This window comes from Ahaetulla prasina, chromosome 1, assembly GCF_028640845.1.
Source record: "Ahaetulla prasina isolate Xishuangbanna chromosome 1, ASM2864084v1, whole genome shotgun sequence".
In the NCBI taxonomy this organism is placed as follows: Eukaryota; Metazoa; Chordata; class Lepidosauria; order Squamata; family Colubridae; genus Ahaetulla; species Ahaetulla prasina.
The window spans coordinates 372,527,406-372,547,035 of NC_080539.1; the positions used below are offsets into that span (position 1 = coordinate 372,527,406).

Consider the following 19,630-nt stretch of genomic DNA (forward strand, 5'->3'; position numbering starts at 1 on the left):
CCTAAATTCATCCAGCCATCTTTCATGTCTAAAGCAGGACTAGAATTCACCATCTCCTAGTGATTGGCCCAAAGTCACCCAGCTGGTCTTGCATGCCTAAGGAAGGACTAGAATTCATCATCTCCTGGTGATTGGCCTAAATTCATCCAGTCATCTTTCATCCCTAAGGCGGGTCTAGAACTCTCCGTCTTCTGGTGATTGGCTCAAAGTCACCCACCCGGATTTGCTACTTAAGACGGGATTGAACTCACCGGCTCCTGGTTATTTTTATTTCTGTTTACGGAAAGTCGTCATAAAAAAATTATATCTGAATTTCTTTAGATGGTCACGGTACTGCCAATTTTGAGTTCTCCCAAGATTTGGGGAATTTATTCAACTTGGAATTTAGCAAAGAGGTGGGATTTGATTTGAGTATTTGGGGGACACCAGCAATGAGTTTCTCCTAAGCCCCCACAAACACACACTGTTTGACACCCCGAATCACAAAGGAGGGTAGCTCCAATCCCATCAGGGCAAAACTACCCCCACCTTCCTCTTCGGTCTTCTCCCACCAGAGTAATTCGAATCGGGTTCAAGAAGATCTAGAAGCCGAATTCCAATCTCTCTACAACCTGCTGGATGAGCTCAAGGAAGGGATGTTGATGAAAATCAAACAAGATCGAGCCAGCCGGACTTACGAGCTGCAGGTAAGGCTTCTCCTCGAAAGAGAGGCTGTGCGTTATGGGTTTCGGGATCCATGGCTGAGAAGACGATCCTGAGATCCATATTGGCTGCGGGGGGGGGGGGGGGGAGTGGGAATTCTGGGAGTTGACGTCCGCCTTTCTTAAAGTTGCCAAAGTTGAAAAACGCCGTTCGATAGGATTAGTTGGGCCTCCGAGGACGGCTGCTTAAGGTAGATTGCGCTTGAACAGGAGGCTCAACTTAGGGTTTTCCCCAGAATCTTTGGTGCTTCTGCCCCCTAGGGGTCACCTGAGGCAAGTTTTTTTTTTATTTATTTACATTTATATCCCGCCTTTCTCCAAAGACTCAGGGCGGCTTACACTATGTTAGCAATAGTCTTCATCCTATTTGTATATTTATATACAAAGTCAACTTATTGCCCCCAGCAATCTGGGTCCTCCTTTTACCTACCTTATAAAGGATGGAAGGCTGAGTCAACCTTGGGCCTGGTGGGACTTGAACCTGCAGTAATTGCAGGCAGCTGCTGTTAATAACAGACTGCATTAGCAGTCTGAGCCACAGAGGCCCGTAGAAGTAACTAGTGTTACGGCTACGAGAGGCCACCTTCGTTATTAATTAAACATCTTCTTAATTAGTCATCTGTTTCCCTTTCAAAATGTACCTGAGCTTTGTAGTCCCTCTCCATCTTGCGCCGGTGAGTTCCTCCGGACAAAAATGCAGCAGGCTGGATGTGGACTTGAACCCGGGTCTCTCAGCCAATCCCTCCCATTAACCCCGTCCCTGAATCAAAATCCAATGTTTTTTTTTTTAAATAACATTAATGGGAATTCAGAGCAAGAAAAGAAAAAAGGGGCAAGCCGAACGTCTCCTTGCTCAGTCTTTCAATATTTTTTTTTTACTAGCATCCTCTTTTGTGTGTGTGTGTGTGTGTGTGTGTGTGTGTGTGAAATGCTCTTTCTGTTCGTCTTTCGCACCCAGAACCAGCTGGCAGCATGCACAAAAGCTTTGGAAAGCTCAGAGGAACTGTTAGAAACTGCCAACCAGACCCTCCAAGGGGCTGAGAATCACGACTTCTACCAGGTAAAAAAAAAAAAAATTCCTAGCTCTGCGTGTGTGAGGGTGTGTGTTTGTGTAAGCGCACACGTGTGTAGGCGCACACGTGTGTAGGCGCACACATGTGTAGGCGCACACGTAATGACAGAGCAAACTGTGCAAGGGATTCAAAGTTAAGAGATTCCATGATACCTTAATTATGCATCCTTCTAAAAAACTGGGCTGTCGATGGGACGGCTACAACTCCCATGATCCCTCACAAATCGGAGGCTGTGGATGATGGGTACTCTCGTCCAGCCCCTTTTTGGAGAACATTGACCCAAAAGCCGTGATGAGCTCAGATTTGGATGGATCCCAGTCTATTGTGTGGGTTTGACGACCTTTGGAGAGGGGGCCCATTTATTTATTTATTTATTTTAATCGGCCCTCGCCTACCTCGCAGGGTTTTTAAGAAGATTAAAAAAACAGCCCCGATTTGGATGGATCCCAACCTATAACTTTCAATGGCCGATATTTGGGAGAGGGGGGGGGGTTGCAGGTAGCTCTTGACTTACGACCACAATCGAGACACTGTCCCGGTGTTTGGAGGCCGTACGGGTCTGGATGGGGAGAAACAGGCTCAAGCTTAATCCCTCCAAGACGGAGTGGCTGTGGATGCCGGCATCCCGATTCAGTCAGCTGCAGCCGCAGCTGACTGTTGGAGGCGAGTTATTGGCCCCAAAGGATAGGGTGCGCAACTTAGGTGTCCTCCTGGATGAACGGCTGTCGTTTGAAGATCATTTGACGGCCGTCTCCAGGAGGGCCTTCCACCAGGTTCGCCTGGTTCGGCAGTTGCGCCCCTTCCTTGATCGGGATGCCTTGTGCACAGTCACTCATGCGCTCGTTACCTCTCGCTTGGATTATTGTAATGCTCTCTACATGGGGCTCCCCTTAAGGTGCACTCGGAGGCTTCAGTTAGTCCAGAATGCAGCTGCGCGGGTGATAGAGGGAGCTACTTGTAGCTCCCACGTAACACCGCTCCTGCGCAGACTGCACTGGCTACCTGTGGCCTTTCGGGTCCACTTTAAGGTTTTGGTTACGACCTTTAAAGCGCTCCATGGCTTGGGGCCCGGGTACTTACGGGACCGCCTGCTGTTACCTCATGCCTCCCACCGACCCGTACGTTCTCACAGAGAGGGACTTCTCAGGGTGCCGTCCGCCAAGCAATGTCGGCTGGCAGCCCCCAGGGGAAGGTCCTTCTCTGTGGGGGCTCCCACACTCTGGAACGAGCTTCCCCCGGGTTTACGCCAAATACCTGACCTTCGGACCTTCCGCCGCGAACTGAAGACACATCTTTTCATTCGCGCGGGGCTGGCTTGAATTTTATTGGTCTTTTAAATTTCTTAAATTTTTAATATCAATTTTAAATGGGATTTTAGTTTTTTATATATTTTAAAGTTTCGGGCTAATTATAATAAGTTTTTTAATTTACATTTTAAATTGTACATTGTATTGTCTTTTTTACTTCTGCCTGTACACCGCCCTGAGTCCTTTGGGAGAAGGGCGGTATAAAAATCAAATAAAATAAATAAATAAATAAATAAATAAATAAATAAAGTTTCTGTCAGTAAGTGAGACTGTTGCTAAGTGAGTTTTATTTATTTATTATTTATTTATTAATCATACTTTTATACCGCACCATCTCCCGTAGGACTCAGGGCGGTTCACAGGCATATTAAAAACAGTATAATAAATAAGCATTAAAAACCCAATTAAAACTAAATATTATCATAGCCAAATCACTAAAAACGGTAAAAACCCATTAAAAAACCCTTAAAATTATGACCTACCTTACCACCGTTGTTAAGTGAATCACTACGGTTGTTAAGTTAGTGACATAGGGCTTAAGTGAATCTCTCTTCCCCTTGGACTTTGCTTGTCAGACGGTCATAAAAGATGATCACATGACCCCCAGGACACTGCAACGGTCATAAATGTGAGTCCGTTGCCAAAGTGTCCAAATTTTGATCACTTGACCATCAGGGAGGCGGCAACGGTCGTAAATGTGAAAAAACGCTCGTTTTTCGGTCACTTTTTTCCGGCGGCGTTGTAACTTTGGACGGTCACTAAGTGAACGGTCGTAAGTCGAGGACTACCTGTGTTATGTTTTTAATTCGCCCTTGCCTGCTTCACAGGGTTTTGGGGGGGAGGATTTAAAAAAAAAAAAAAAGGCCTGGGTTCGGATGGATCTTGGACAATATTGGAGTGCTTTATTCTATTTTTAATTCACCCGTGGCCTACCTTGCAGGGTTCTTGGGAGGATTAAAAAACATAGAGGGAAGCCAGAGTGGGGTGAGAATGATTTTCTGCATGCATGCAGCGGACGGCAGCTTAGCATGCTTCCTGGAAGGGGGGGTTTCCTATCTTGAGGTCAACATAAGCGATGCTTCTTTTAATTTGTCTTTGTGACACCTTCCTGTTTTTCTTCTTCTTTTTCTCTTTCTCCTTCTTCCCTTCTTTCGCCATCTTCTTTGCGCTGCTTCGAAGGCTGCTAAACAGATCAAGGACAGGTAGGCTACCCCTGGGAACGCACCTGGCCGCTAAAAGTCAGCTTTTGGCATATGGGGGTGGGGGCATATGATGTCTTTAAAATGGCTCTAAAATGGCTGGATTTCAATTCCCAGAATTCCCCCAGCCAGCAGAGAATGGGGAATTCTGGGCGTTGAAGTCCAGACATCTTAGAAAGGCTAATTTGAGAAAGGCTGATTTCTAATCCAAATCGAAGCTGTCCCTTAGAGAGAGTCACTTGCCTTCCTGAAAATAGGCAAGGGGGAAGTGCACTCTGCCCATGCCCCAGCGTCCCCACTTGACTTCCCATCGTCTCAGCCAGCCAGCCCATCTTCCTACATGTCCTTGCGGGTGGTTGCTTGGTAAGGCAAGTCACTCTTCGCATGCTCAGAAAGTCCTTGGGTTTTGCCCCCCCCCCCCCGGAGGCAGACCCTAACCTCAGAACTCTGCACATGCTTTGTAGGCACTCTGGCCGATAAGGTTTTGCCAGGCTGGATCCGGGCGCTGGGTTCTTTGCATGTCGCCTTCTCCGATCCCTCTCGCTAGGCTGGGAAAGGCATGTTGGCGGGAGGGTGGGTAGGTGGGGGTTGATGGCGCGCCTTTCTAACTCGCCTCTCCTTCGCCTCCGTAGTGTGACGATGGCCCCGGCCTTCCGCCTCTCGCTCAAGGCTAAAGTAACCGACAACATGAGCCACTTGATGGTGGATTTTGCCCAGGAGCGTCAAATGCTACAGACTCTCAAATTCCTGCCAGGTGAATTGGAAAACGTGATTTTACTTCTGCAAGCTAGGGTAGATTTTTAATCTTTTCAGCGGAAGACTACCAAGTCCATGGTTCACAGCCGGGGTGCATTCTCCAAGCGTATTTTTATTAGAATTTTTAAAAATCCCGCCTTTCTTACTTTTATTAGTAACCCACAAGGGTGAATATATATAATATTCCTTCCCCCTCCTCTTGTTTTACCTCTAACGACAATCTTGTGAGGTGGGTTGAGCTGAGAGAGAAAGACTGGCCCAATCACCAAGCTGGCTTTCATGCGTAAGGCGGGACTAGAACTCAACCGTCTCCTGGTGATTGGTTTAAGCCAGCCAGCTCTCATACCAAAGGCAGAACTAGAAATCATCGTCTCCTGGTGATTGGCCCAAAGTCACCAGCCAACTTTCATTCCTAAAGTGGGACTAGAATTCACAGTCCCCTGGTGATTGGCTCAAAGTCACCCAGCCAGTTTTCATGCCTAAATTGGAACTAGAACTCACAGTCTTCTGGTAGTTGGTCCAAAGTCACCCAGCAAGTTTTCATGCCTAAATTGGAACTAGAACTCACCGTCTCCTGGTGATTGGTTTAAGCCAGCCAGCTCTCATACCAAAGGCAGAACTAGAAATCATCGTCTCCTGGGGATTGGCCCAAAGTCACCAGCCAACTTTCATTCCTAAGGTGGGACTAGAATTCACAGTCCCCTGGTGATTGGCTCAAAGTCACCCAGCCAGTTTTCATACCTAAATTGGAACTAGAACTCACAGTCTCCTGGTGATAGGTCTAAAGTCACCTGGCCAGTTTTCATGCCTAAATTGGAACTAGAACTCATAGTCTCCTGGTGGTTGGTCAAAGTCACCCAGCAAGTTTTCATGCCTAAATTGGAACTAGAACTCACAGTCTCCTGGTGGTTGGTCCAAAGTCACCCAGCAAGTTTTCAGGCCTAAAGTGGGTTTACAACTCACCGGCTCCTGGTTAGTAGCCAAGTGCCTTTTAACTCTGGGAGTTGAAGTCCACAAGTCTTAAAGGAGCCAAGTTTGCAGACCCCTGCCCTAACCAGTATCTGTGGATTTCAACTCCCAGAATTCCCCATCTAGCATGGTGGCTGGGAAGGGGAATCCTGGGAACTGAAGTCCACAGATCTTAAAGTAGCCAAGTTTGAAAAACACTACTTTAAAGGTCTCCAGGTATTAAATCAACTTCTTCAAAAACTGGGGGAAATAAAAATGGAATGAATTAAAATTGAATTGAACTCCCCCCCCCAAAAAACTTCAAAATACAATTTTCCCATTATGGCCTTTAATAATTTTTAAACTAAATTAGCACATGTTTATTAAAGCTATGGGGGACACTTAATAATTTTCAAAAATCCTCATTGCCTCTATCTTGAGGGACTGATGAAGAACTTGAAGAGGCAATTGAATCTCCTGGGGAAAGGGGCTAGTCCCTGGTGAGGCCGAAAACGAGAATCCTGATTGCGAATCCTTTCTTTTAATCTCCCCGATTTGAAACGTAGTTCCCAGCGCCCCTGAGATAGATATGGCTGAGTCGTTGGTGGCCGACAACTGCGTAACACTTGTTTGGAAAATGCCGGATGAAGATAGCAAAATCGACCATTACGTGATGGAATATCGCAAGACCAACTTTGAAGGGCCTCCACGAGTCAAGGAAGACCATCCCTGGATGGTGATTGAAGGGATCAGACAAACCGAGTATACGCTGTCCGGTAAGGCTGAGCAGGTTGGGACACAAGAGCTGGGTTCAAAGTTTCCTACCTGGGGGAGGTCAAACAGGCTACCTCTTATCCTGGAAATAAACTGTTTCAACTCCTACCCTCAAAACGACGCTATAGAGCACTGCACACCAGAACAACTAGACACAAGAACAGTTTTTTCCCGAAGGCCATCACTCTGCTAAACAAATAATTCCCTCAACACTGTCAGACTATTTACTGAATCTGCACTACTATTAATCGTTTCATAGTTCCCATCACCAATCTCTTTCCACTTATGACTGTATGACTATAACTTGTTGCTGGCAATCCTTATGATTTATATTGATATATTGATCATCAATTGTGTTGTAAATGTTGTACCTTGATGAACGTATCTTTTCTTTTATGTACACTGAGAGCATATGCACCAAGACAAATTCCTTGTGTGTCCAATCACACTTGGCCAATAAAAAATAAAATTCTATTCTTACGGGGGTGGGTGACTATCTTGCCCGCTATCCCGACTGAGGGATTTGGAATTCACACCACGTCTGAGAATGCTGAAAAGGTGCCAACAAACCATGATGATGTCGTGCTCATTACGATCAATGGTGGGATTCAGCCGGTTCGGGGCAATTCGGGTGAACCGATTGTTAAATTGCTGGCTGGCCCCTCCCCTCCCCTTCCAGGACGTGCCCTGTTTTTGGCTCCCAGGTAAGTGCAGGAAGGCCTACTAGGCCCAAAACAGGTTGCGGGGGGATGCCCCTCCTCTGTGACCTATTTTCGTTCCCTGGGGGGGGATGCAGGAGGCCGAGTGCTGCCTGTCATACCCCCCTGGCTACGCCCACCATGGCCACGCCCACCCAGCCGCTCATTAGGGCAGCGAACCGGTTGTTAAATGGTTTGAATCCCACCACTGATTACGACGACACTTTGCACAAACCACAATGATATCACTCAATCCAGAATAGCGCTGGAAGAGAACTCGGAGGTCTTCTAGCTCCAGCCCCGTGCTCAAGCAGGAGACCCTATACCAGGGGTCTCCAACCTTGGCAACTTTAAGCCTGGAGGACTTCAACTCCCAGAATGCCCCAGCCAGCAAAGCTGGCTGGGGCATTCTGGGAGTTGAAGTCCTCCAGGCTTAAAGTTGCCAAGGTTGGAGACCCCTGCCCTATACGATGGCTGACATAGATAAATATGAAGTTCCCTTCACTTCCTCTTTGCTGTTCCATCTCTACAGGGTTGAAATTTGACATGAAATACATGAATTTTCGAGTCAAAGCCTGCAACAAAGCTGTGGCCGGAGAGTTTTCAGAGCCGGTCACTTTGGAAACAAGAGGTGAGTGACCCCAAGAGGTGCTTTATGCATAGGTGGGGGGTGGAAACGTGGATTTCCAGCCCACATTAAAGATTAGCCAGGATTGGAAAGTTCCAGTTCCAGTTCCAGTGTTTGTGGTTTCCTAGTTTGGATTTAGGGGGAATCCAGGTTTGTGATCCCAATAATGTTAAACTCAGGAGCCTCTGGACTGGAGCAAAGGTCAAAAAAGTCAAAATGGCAGCTGCATCTGGGGGATCAAAGCCTCAGCTAAAGGCCTGGGTTGAACTTGAACAATGCCAAGAGGAAAGGAGAATGAGGGTTGGGCTGGATACTTGACTTCGTTGATCAGTGACGTTGTGCGTGGCAGGAAATTGTCCCTCCCAGTAAGTAGAGCAGTCTAGGAAATCCACAGAAAGGCTAATACTATTTTATAAATATTGGCTATACAGCTAGTCCTCAGTATGTGCCCGTGGTTCAGGTTGTTCAGTGATCTCTGCGGTCATTAAACCAGAAACGATCTGGGGATCTTGGATCAAGATTGGGAAAGAAGGAAGGGAGGGAGAAATTAGGAATGGGAGGGGAGAGGAGGAAGAAGGGAAGGAAGGAAGGGATGGGGAGAGTGGGAAGGAAGTAAGGAAGTAAGGAAAGAAATGAGAGGAGAAATTAAGAGCGGGAGGGGAGAGGAGGGAAAGAGGAAGGGAACAGGGAAGGAAAGGAAAGGAAGGAAGGGAGGAAAGGAAGGAAGGAAGGGAGGGATGGAGGGATGGATGGGGAGAGAGGGAAGGAGGGAAAAAAGGAAATGGGAGGAGAAATTTAGAGTTGGAGGGGAGAGGAGAAGAGGGAAAGACGAAGAGAAGGAAAGGAAAGAGGAAGGAAGGGTGAGAGAGGGAAGGAAGGAAAGAAGGAAGGAAATGAGAGAAGAAATTAAGAGCGGGAGGGGAGAGGAGGGAAAGATGAAGGAAGGAAGGAAGGAAGAGGAAGGAAGGAAGAAGGAAGGAAGGAAGGAAGGAAGGAAGGAAGGAAGGAAGGGGAGAGAGGAAGGAAGGAAAGAAGGAAATGAGAGGAGAAATTAAGGGGGGGAGTTGAGAGGAAGGAAAGGGGAAGGGAAGGGAAGGAAGGAAGGGGGAGAGAGGGAAGGAAGGAAAGAAGGAAGGAAATGAGAGAAGAAATTAAGAGCGGGAGGGGAGAGGAGGGAAAGATGAAGGGAAGGGAAGGGAAGGAAAGAGGGAGGGAAGGAAGGAAGGAAGGAAGGAAGGAAGGAAGGAAGGAAGGAAGGAAGGGGGAGAGAGGGAAGGAAGGAAAGAAGGAAATGAGAGGAGAAATTAAGAGCGGGAGTTGAGAGGAAGGAAAGGGGAAGGGAAGGGAAGGAAAAGGGAGGGAGGGAGAGGGAAGGAAGGAAAGAAAGAAGGAAGGAAATGAGAGGAGAAATTAAGAACGGGAGAGGAGAAGAAGAAAGATGAAGGGAAGGGAAGGGAAGAAAAAAGGAGGGAGGGAGGGACTTAGATGTGAACATGGAACCGTCTTTCTCCTCTTCCCAGCCTTCATGTACCGCCTGGATGGCAGCACCAGCCACCTGAATCTCAAGGTGGAAGACCTGAGTGTGGAATGGGACGCCATGGGTGGGAAGGTACAAGACATGAAAGCGCGAGAAAAGGACGGGAAGGGCCGAACCGCCTCCCCGGTTAATTCTCCAGCCAGGTAATAATACCTTTGCTCGGTTTCGCTGGGTTATTTCTTCATTTGGTCAGCCTGAAATTTGATCATGTGACTAAAGGAGATGCTGCAATGGCCATAAAGTGTGAAAAACCGTCTTAAGTCACATTTTCAGTACTGTCTGTATACCTTTGAACGAACGGTTGTACGTCGAGGACTACCTGTGTAACTTAACTCTGGCAAGATTCTGTCTCTGTCGTGGGAACAGATAAAAAATTGAACTTCGGCTGGATTGCTTTATGTCATTCTCAAGCTAGGCTGATAAATCCTGCCATAAAATCAATGCAGGTCGTCCTCAACTTACAACAGTTCCTTTAGTGACCGTTCAAAGTTGGGTTGGGGTGCAATTCCCCGCCCCTCATTGTCGCCCACTCTTGAATGGGGGTCTCAGGACCTCTGGGTTTTTCTCATCCACAGGTGTGTCCAGTCCCCGAAAAGGATGCCGACAGGCCGCGGAGGGAGAGACCGATTCACCGCTGAATCCTACACGGTGTTAGGTAAGGATCTCGTCAGTATCCTGAGTCATCTTGGGGGGTGTTAGAAGACAAAACTGGTCCAGGGAGGAAGGCACAGGAAATAAAATGGTAGGCAAGCTGCCGGTAAGGAGGTCTCTGTTTACTGAGAAGCTGGAAACTTCAGTGACAGCAGCAGGTTTCTGGGGTGGCTGACAAAATGAGGGTTGAGATAGATGAGCTTTTATAAACCCTTTCTGTGGCTTTGTGATTGAGGTGCCTCTTTGTTGTGAAATGTACTTTGTGTCAGCGTTCCAGAAAAAAACCCTCAACTCTAAGTAAAAACTCCAAAGCAAGCATCTTTCAAAGTTCTATTTACTAGGATAGGTAAAGTGGCACATCTGGGAAACCCCGAATCTGAGCGATCCGGGTTTTCCCTCAGTAAATAAAAAACAACAACCCCAAACCATCCCCTGACTCCGCAGTCGATCACATGCTCCAATCGCCAACCGTCCCATCTCGAGACAGCACTCCGACCATTCCTTCTCCAGATGCAGGCTCGGCCTGACCTTGACCGACAGGAAGAATGTTGTTATGTCTAAAGACAACCCCTCTACTAAATCCCCCCCCCCTCCTACTTTCCCACACATGAGAAAGTGGCAGCACAGAAGCTTCCGGCCTAATATGACGCTTTGACCTGTGCTTGAATTAGAGAATAATTCTAATTATTGTTGCCTGACTCCCAGCGTGGCTGGGAGATCATGCCCTGTCCTTGGAGCTGGATGGAGGGAATGTAGATTTTAGGCGTCTTTATTTTTCCACATTTTAATCCCATCAGCTCCACCCTTCTGTGGGAGCTGTGGCTGAAGGTGTTTTGTTTAGGAATAGGGTGGCCCTGCTTTCTTAATGGGTACAAAATAAAGATTTAAGGATTCTGCTTGAGCTGTTTTCCAGGAAGACTGACTGAACCTGCTTTTTTTATTATTATTATTATTATTATTATTTATTAGATTTCTATACCGCCCTTCTCCCGAAGGACTCAGGGCGGTGTACAGCCAGAATAAAAACCCAAACAATACAATATACAATTAAAACAAAATTGAAAAACTTATTATACAATTGGCCGAAAAACTTTAAAACATTTAAAATTCTAAAAACCCATTAAAATTCATATAAAATTTAGAAATATAAAATATAAATTTAAAAATACAACAATAGGGTGGCCCTGCTTTCTGCCTTTTAAGAACATGTTCTTCCATTTCTCCTTTAGGGGAAATATAATATTCTGCCTCTTTTAAAATTCCCCCCAATATTTCATTCTTCAAGGTGGGCAGGGGGAACTTCCCAGAGGGGGTCTTGTGAACGAATATTCTGGGAGTTGAAGTCTACAAACACTGGCTGAGCATTCTGGGAGTTGAAGTCCACCCATCTTAAAGTTGCCAAGGTTAAGGAACACTGAATTAAACAACCAGGTTTACCATAGGTTTATTTTAGCCAGTTTCTCAAGATCAGCGACTTTAGAAAGCATGGACTTCAACTCCCAGAATTCCCCAGTCATGGCTGGCTAGGGAATTCTGGGAGTCGAAGTCCATATCTCTTAAAGTCCCTGAGCTTGAGAAACGCATTGATTTTAGCCAATGTAAAGCAAGCGAACAGATTTATCAACCAATCCAAGGGCTCGATAACTCTTCCCGTGGCAGGGGACACCTTGATTGACAGCGGTGACCACTACTGGGAGGTGCGCTACGACCGGGACAGCAAGGCCTTTGCGGTGGGCGTGGCTTATCGGACTTTGGGCAAGTTTGACCAGCTGGGCAAAACTTCTTCTTCCTGGTGCCTTCATCTGAATAACTGGCTGCAGGTCAGCTTCACAGCTAAACACAACAACAAGGCCAAAATCTTGGACATCCCAGTTCCGGATATTCTAGGCGTCTATTGCAATTTTCACGAAGGTAATTTCTTATGACGAGATGTACGGCAAATAAATTGAAATTATATTATTATTATTATTATTATTATTATTATTATTATTATTATTATTATTATTATTCTGAATGAATAAAAATTTAATTAATAATTATTATCACTTATTATTATTGCCAACTGAACAGTTTCATTTTTAATGAATAAAGATGATTATAATAATAATTGATAATTATTAACAATTATTATTAATTATAATTAATAATAATAATTGTTGTTGCTATTATTATTTAATTATTATTCTGAATGAATAAAAATTTAATTAATAATTATTATCACTTATTTATTATTATCATCTTTATTCATTAAACATGAAACCCAGTCAACTGAACAGTTTCATTTTTAATGAATAAAGATGATTATAATAATAATTGATAATTATTAACAATTATTATTATTAATTATAATTAATAATAATTGTTGCTATTATTATTATTATTATTATTATTATTATTATTATTATTATTATTATTATTATTATTAAGATACTTGGTTGATACCTAGGATGCTGGCAGTCAACGATATTTGTGATACATTGTCTTCTGAAATTGTTGTTATGAGTTTCATGTTTAATGAATAAAATAATAATAATAATAATGTCTTCTGAAATTATTATTATGATTATGACTGAGCTTCATTTTAATGAATAAAATAGATAATAATAATATAATGTCTTCTGAAATTATTGTTATTATTATTATGACTGAGTTTCATGTTTGATGAATAAAAGTATAACAACAATAACATCAACAACAATAATAATAATAATTTCAGAAGACAACTTCTTGACCCCTGCTTTGGGGATCAGGATAGGGTAGAAAATGGCTATTCTGGTCTGGAGGGTTTTAAAAAAAGAACCACCCCCGGATGGGGTCAAAAAAGTCAAGATGGCCAACCCAATGGGGTGATTAAAGGCCTATCCTTACATGTGAAGGACATTTTGACTTTTTTGACCGTTTCCCCCCGATTTAGAAGTTTTGAAGAGGGATGAAGAATCTTTCAGGGGTGCTATGACTCCCCCACCCCCGCACTTAGTTTTAGGGGCAAATTGAAAATTGGCCACTGAATCCTATTGGCTGAATTTGGGGATGGTCTGGGAAATGGGGTCAAGGGTCAAGGGTGGTCCGGCTTCCCCCTCCCCAAGTAATTTGATCCATTTCCATCGCTTTCTCTTTTCCCCAGTATGGTTTCCGAAAACAGCGGGGCAAGAACGGATGCCGAATTATTGGCACACTCACAAAATGGTTCTCCAGCAATGGGAGGGGCCCAAATAGCCATGATGAAAAATATACGGGTAGTCCTCGACTTGCAATGGTTCACTTAGTGACCGTTGGAGGTTACCACGGCGCTGAAAAAAAAGCGAGTTACGACCGTTTTTCACCCTTGTGACCGTTTCAGCATCCCCATGGTTGTGTGATTTACATTCGGAGGCTTGAAAACTGACTCACATTTATGACGGTCGCAGTGTGATCCCCTTTTGTGACGTTCTGGGGAAGCCAGATTCACTTAGCAACCCAAGTTCACCTGCAATGTTTCACTTAACAACTGTGGCTAGAAAGGTTGCAAAATGGGGCAAAACTCACTGAACAAAGGCCTCACTTAATAACAGAAATGGTGGCCTCAATTCTGGTCATAAGTTGAGGATTACCTGTATTTAAACAGACTACAGGTAGAAAGGGGAGGGGCTTGGAGAGTGCGCACGTATTTAGCATCTTGATGGTTTTGACTCCGCCCCTTTGATATGAGGTCATGGGTGGGGAGGGGAGGGGCTTGCCTCTTCCCTAATGGGTTTCCATGATGGGCGTGGCCAGTCAGGACTCTGGGCGTGGCTATTTGGTAGAGCTTTGGCTAGCCAAACGGAGCTTCCCTGTGGAGGAGCAGTCTATCTTAGAACGCTACTGTCATTTCTTTGCCTCCCGGGCAGGGAGGCTGCTAATCCCGAGCGTACAAACTGTTTCGTTTAGCGACCGTTTAAAGTGACTTAGGACCGATTTTCACGCTTGCGACCATCAAAGTCGCCGATTCACTTAACAACCGTTGTTCCTGGCTTGCCAAACTGGGCACACAACTCACTCGGTAACCACCCCCTTGCTTAGCGAAGGGAATTCTGGTTCCGATGCTGGCCATAAGTCGAGGACTGCCTGTAGAAACGCCAGGAAGGCGTAATAACTGGAGGTTTTTTTTGGAGGGGTGGCGGGCGGACTTTCCCAAATTTTCCCTGTCAGACTGGGATAGATAAATTTTGTGGTCCCCCTTCTACTTCTTCTTGTCCACATTCTCTCCTTTCCCTCATCCCTCAAGAGCCCTCCTTTTTTTCCCCTTTTCCTCCTTTTGCAGGATTTCTCTCGTTCTACAACGCCAAAACCAAACAGTTACTTCACACGTTCCGGGCCAAATTTACTCAACCGGTTCTCCCGGCCTTTATGGTAAGAGATTCGGAAGTGGTGGCGGAGAAGAAACTTGTGGATGTTTCTAACATGTGATGAAGATTTTTGAAATACTTGTGAAAATGATGGGATTTTGCAGGAGGACGGGAAAAGCTGAGATCTTATTGAAGTACTTAAAAGAAATAAATTTCTTGGATTGGATCGAGGAAGTTGAATTATGCAGGACAAAGTGACAGGACCACATACCCCACCATAAATTAATTAATTTATTAAATTAAATTAAATTAATAATAATAATAATAATAATAATAATAATAATAATAATAATAATAATAATAATAATAATAATAATAATAATTTAATTTGTATACCGCCCTTCTCCCGAAGGACTCAGGGCGGTGAACAGGCAGATAAAATACAGGCATACACAATAATTAAAACAACTGTTAAAAAACTGATTTAAACTGATATGCCGCCTGTCTCGCTCTGCAAACCGACTCTGAGGGGGCCTGATTTATATTTATTAATTTATTAAATTAATATGCCGCCTGTCTCGCTCTGCAAAGCATCTCTCGATGGCTGATTTATGTTTATTGATTATATACATCTAGGCTCAAAGGATTAGAATATATTCCTTTTTTTCTTTTTCCTTATCTAAATCTAGAGTATGCTACACCAGCCTTGGATTACGAGCACAATAATTATTCAGCTAGGTGAGAAATTAGAAGTGTAGAATTACAGAATCTTGGAAGTGGGAGGGACCCTCTTGAAGGCATCCAATCCACCCCCCTCTGTTGTGCAGGGATCCAAATTAAAATACACCCCCCCACCCCAGTTGGTGGCCCAGCCTGTATTTAAACACATCCCATCGGGTTTCCACCAGCCAGACAAACTGCTCTTATTGTTAAGAAGTTTTTCTTTCACTCAACCGCAATATCTACTAAACTTAAATCTTAAATTTGTTGGTCTCTGGAACCCCTAAGGATTAGACCGTTTTCTGATGTGACTTTCTTGCAGTTATCTGAAGAGGATTGTTAAATCTCTGTCTTCTCTCCAAATGTCTACCTAATTTAATTGAATAATTTAATGTCATTTAAATGGATTAAATTGAATAATTCCATTGATTAAATTTAATTAATTTAATGAGTTTCACTTAATAATTCAATTTAACCTGATTTAGTTGAATAATGCAGTTTAATTTCATTTTTAATTTTACGCAGTTTAATGTAATTTAATAACTGAATTTGGTTTAATTGGTTAAATTTAAATTCATGAAATTAATAATTTATAAACGGGCCAATGCCCATCCTGACTCTGGGCATCCCACAGTATGAGGCAATTAAAAATAGAATAAGGCGGAAGAATCACCTTGTGGCAAGACAGGAGGGAAGGAAAGAGAAAGGAAGGAAGGAAGGAAGGAAGGAAGGAAGGAAGGAAGGAAGGAAGGAAGGAAGGAAGGAAGGAAGGAGAGAGAAAGGGAAAGAAAGAAAGAGTGAGAGAGAGAAAGGGAAAGAGAAAGGGAAAGAAAGAGAGAGAGAGAGAGACAAGAAAGAAAGAAAAAAGAAAGTAAAAAAACACAAACTATCCATCTCTAAAGACTTAAGGCATCTGCTGGGGACTGTTTTTCTATGCAGGAAGCTGGGGCTGCTTTCTGTCTTTAAGAGCATGTTTGTCCATTTCTCCTTTGGAGAAATATAATATTCTGCCTCTTTTGATGCTCCCCAAAATATTTCATTCTCTGGGGAAGGATGCATAATTACTTCCTACAAAAGGAAGGAAGGGAGAGGGAGGGAGGAAGGAAGATGGGCAGGCAGGAAGGAAGGAAGGATACATCGATCCTACAAAGCAGCCATCCAAAAAACAAAAAAAGCAAAATCAGGAAGGAAAAAGTGGGAGAAGGGAGGGAGGGAGGAAGGAAGGAAGGAAAGAAGGAAGATGGGAAGGAAGATGAGAAGGAAGGAAGGAAGATGATAGAAGAAAGGGAAGAAGGAAGATGAGAAGGGAAGGAAGGAAGGAAAGAAGGAAAGAAGGAAGATGAGAAGGAAGGGAAGGGAAAGGAAGGGAAGGGAGGGAAGGAAGGAAGGAAGGAAGATGAGAGAAGAAAGGAAAGATGGAAGATGAGGAAGGAAGGAAGGAAGGAAGGAAGGAAGGATATATCGATCCTACATAGCAGCCATCCAAAAAACAAAATAAACAATAATCAGCCCCATCAAAATACTGCACTTTTCAATGGAGGGCTAAAAAAAATCATGGAAAACAGCAGGAATCTTTTCGGCATTGTCCAAAACGTTCCCTTTTCTCCCCGTCTCTTATGGACCCATACAAAATTCACATTTTTCCCCCTCCCAAAACAAACATGTAGCAAGAGTGGTTTAGCTCTGAAGATCAGTGCATCACTCAGGAGGAGCATCCATGACAGGGAGGTCAAAAAAGTCAAAATGGCAGACCTACGTCTTGCAGAGATTCCAAAGGGACAGGGGATCTTAGTGCACTTGTGTATGTATACATACATACATACACACAGATATGTGTGTATAGGGGTGCAGTGGCCTAGAGGTGGATCTCTCACCTCACAATCAGGAGGCTTTGAGTTCGATCCTAGGTAAAGGCAGATATTTCTCTCTCTGGGCACAATGTGAATATATCTGCTGAACAAAACTCTGCATTGGGGACAGGAAGGGCATCCAGCCAGGAAACACTCAGCTCCATTCAATTGCCCAGACTCCACCCCAAAAGCGATTATGGGGTCGTTAAATGATGATAGATAGATAGATAGATAGATAGATAGACAGACAGACAGACAGACAGATACCGTAGAAGATAGAGATAGATAGATAGATAGATAGATAGATAGATAGATAGATAGATAGATAGATAGATAGATAGATAGATAGATGACAGTTTGATAGATTGATGGAAGATATAGATAGATAGATAGATAGATAGATAGATAGATAGATAGATAGATAGATAGATAGATAGATAGACAGACAGATACCGTAGAAAATAGATAGAGATAGATAGAAAGATAGAGCCTCTGAAGCTCAGACTGCTAATGCAGTCTGTTATTAACAGCAGCTGCCTGCAATTACTGCAGGTTCAAGTCCCACCAGGCCCAAGGTTGACTCAGCTTTCCATCCTTTATAAGGTAGGTAAAATGATGACCCAGATTGTTGGGGACAATAAGTTGACTTTGTATATAAATATACAAATAGAATGAAGACTATTGCTAACATAGTGTAAGCTGCCCTGAGTCTTCGGAGAAGGGCGGGATATAAATGCAAAAAAAAAAGATAGATGACAGTTTGATAGATTGATGGAAGAGATAGATAGATATAGATAGATAGATAGATAGATAGATAGATAGATAGATAGATAGATAGATAGATAAGACAGACAGACAGACAGATACTGTAGAAAATAGATAGAGATAGATAGAAAGATAGATGACAGTTTGATAGATTGATGGAAGAGATAGATAGATAGATGGATGGATGGATGGATGGATGGATGACTAGATAGATAGATAGATAGATAGATAGATAGATAGATAGATAGATAGATAGATAGATGGATGGATGGATGGATGGATGGATGGATGGATGGATGGATGGATGGATGGATGACTAGGTAGATAGATGATAGATAGATAGATCGATAGATAGATAGATAGATAGATAGATGATAGATAGATAGATAATAGATAGATAAGACAGACAGACAGACACCTTACTTTTTAGAGTTTTACAGCAGCCTCATTGTTTTGCTTGTGATCCCTTGAGTTTCTATCATTCTTTGGACCTGTTGCAAATTTTTTCCCCCCCCAAGCTTATTTTCGGTTTTTCTTTCTTTCCTGGTCAGGTGTGGTGCGGCAGCTTCCACGTCTACTCCGGTTTGCAAGTTCCCAGCGCCGTCAAATGCCTTCAGAAACGCAACAGCGCGACTAGCAGTTCCACTACCAGCCTCACTTAGTGACACCCGTCACGTTCCTCCTTTCCAAGACGGAGAGACAGTCCGTTCACGGTCACAGACCCCACTCTATTTAAAAACAAAAAACAAAAAAACAAAACACCAATATATCTTCTTCTTCTTTTTTTTTTCCTTCCAGGTTTTGGACCCAGGGGTCTTCGAACTTGGGAACCTTAAGCCTCATGGACTTCAACTCCCAGAATTCCCCGGCCAGCATGGAGAGCATGATCCATCAGTGGTCCCCTCCTCTAACAGTCCTGGGATGTGAAGATCCATCTTCCAACTATGGGACCAGGGACTTCTAAGGTGCCTGGATCCATAATTCATCCTACAGGACGGAAACCATAGAGAGGGAATCTTTGTAAGACCAGCTCCTTGGGCCAAGCCAAGGAAGCCATCATTGTGTCTTTCAAACCCAAACATGGCCGGCTGAGGAATTCTGGGAGTTGAAGTCCCATGAGTTTTAAAATGGCCCCAAGTTTGGAGACCCTCCACCACCACATTAAGCACTCATCATGGAGACTTAAAAAAGATTTTTAGCTGGAAGATGTTAGATGATTTAGATGGGATTGGGGGAAAAACATGTTGCCCTTGATGGATTTTAATCCTGGGGGATAACCCCCTTTAATTCCGGGTGCCATCAGAGGGGTGATGAGATGGCGGCTCTCGCGTAGCATGAAAAGTTGGTTGAAAAAAAAAGAAAAAAGGACAATAGAAGCACTGTGCATTCTCTGGTTTGCCGACCCACCTCACACCCCAAAATTTCCCCCAGAATTACAGAGGCAAGCCACTCCCATTGCAGAGAGTCTGCAAAGCTCTTCAATCTGGCCTGGGCTAAGAATGAACGGCTGACCCAATTCCAAATAATAATAATATTTTTTATTTTATTTTTTTTGCTGGATTTTGGAAAAGTTGCTTCAATTTATATACCACGGATTTGTCTCAATGTTGGCTGCCGGTTTGCGAAAGCTGGGTTATTTGTTCTAAAAGGCCTCGAGGGGAGAAAACCGGTTTTTTCCGAGTCATGATTTTATCCGGAAGAATAAACTTAAGATGCTAG

At 43.9% G+C, this 19,630-nt stretch overlaps 1 protein-coding gene across 1 annotated transcript; it reads left to right on the forward strand.

Annotated features, from left to right (window-relative positions):
• The first annotated feature begins 646 nt into the window (after nt 1-646).
• On the forward strand, nt 647-18,623 carry FSD1 (fibronectin type III and SPRY domain containing 1). Its single transcript, XM_058172916.1, has 10 exons — nt 647-686; nt 1,660-1,761; nt 4,913-5,034; nt 6,551-6,760; nt 7,989-8,087; nt 9,605-9,764; nt 10,197-10,276; nt 11,932-12,183; nt 14,552-14,640; nt 18,463-18,623. Exons 3-10 carry the CDS (start codon nt 4,920-4,922, stop codon nt 18,571-18,573), a joined length of 1,116 nt encoding a protein of 371 aa, XP_058028899.1. The 5' UTR covers nt 647-686; nt 1,660-1,761; nt 4,913-4,919; the 3' UTR covers nt 18,574-18,623.
• The last annotated feature ends 1,007 nt before the right edge of the window (nt 18,624-19,630 follow it).

Coding starts and splice junctions, on each gene's coding strand:
- FSD1 (XM_058172916.1), top strand. CDS start 4,920: ATGGCCCCGGCCTTCCGCCTCTCGCTCAAGGCTAAAGTAACCGACAAC. Junction 6,761..7,988: donor AACCGAGTATACGCTGTCCG/GTAAGGCTGAGC, acceptor CCATCTCTACAG/GGTTGAAATTTGACATGAAA. Junction 14,641..18,462: donor CGGTTCTCCCGGCCTTTATG/GTAAGAGATTCG, acceptor TTTCCTGGTCAG/GTGTGGTGCGGCAGCTTCCA.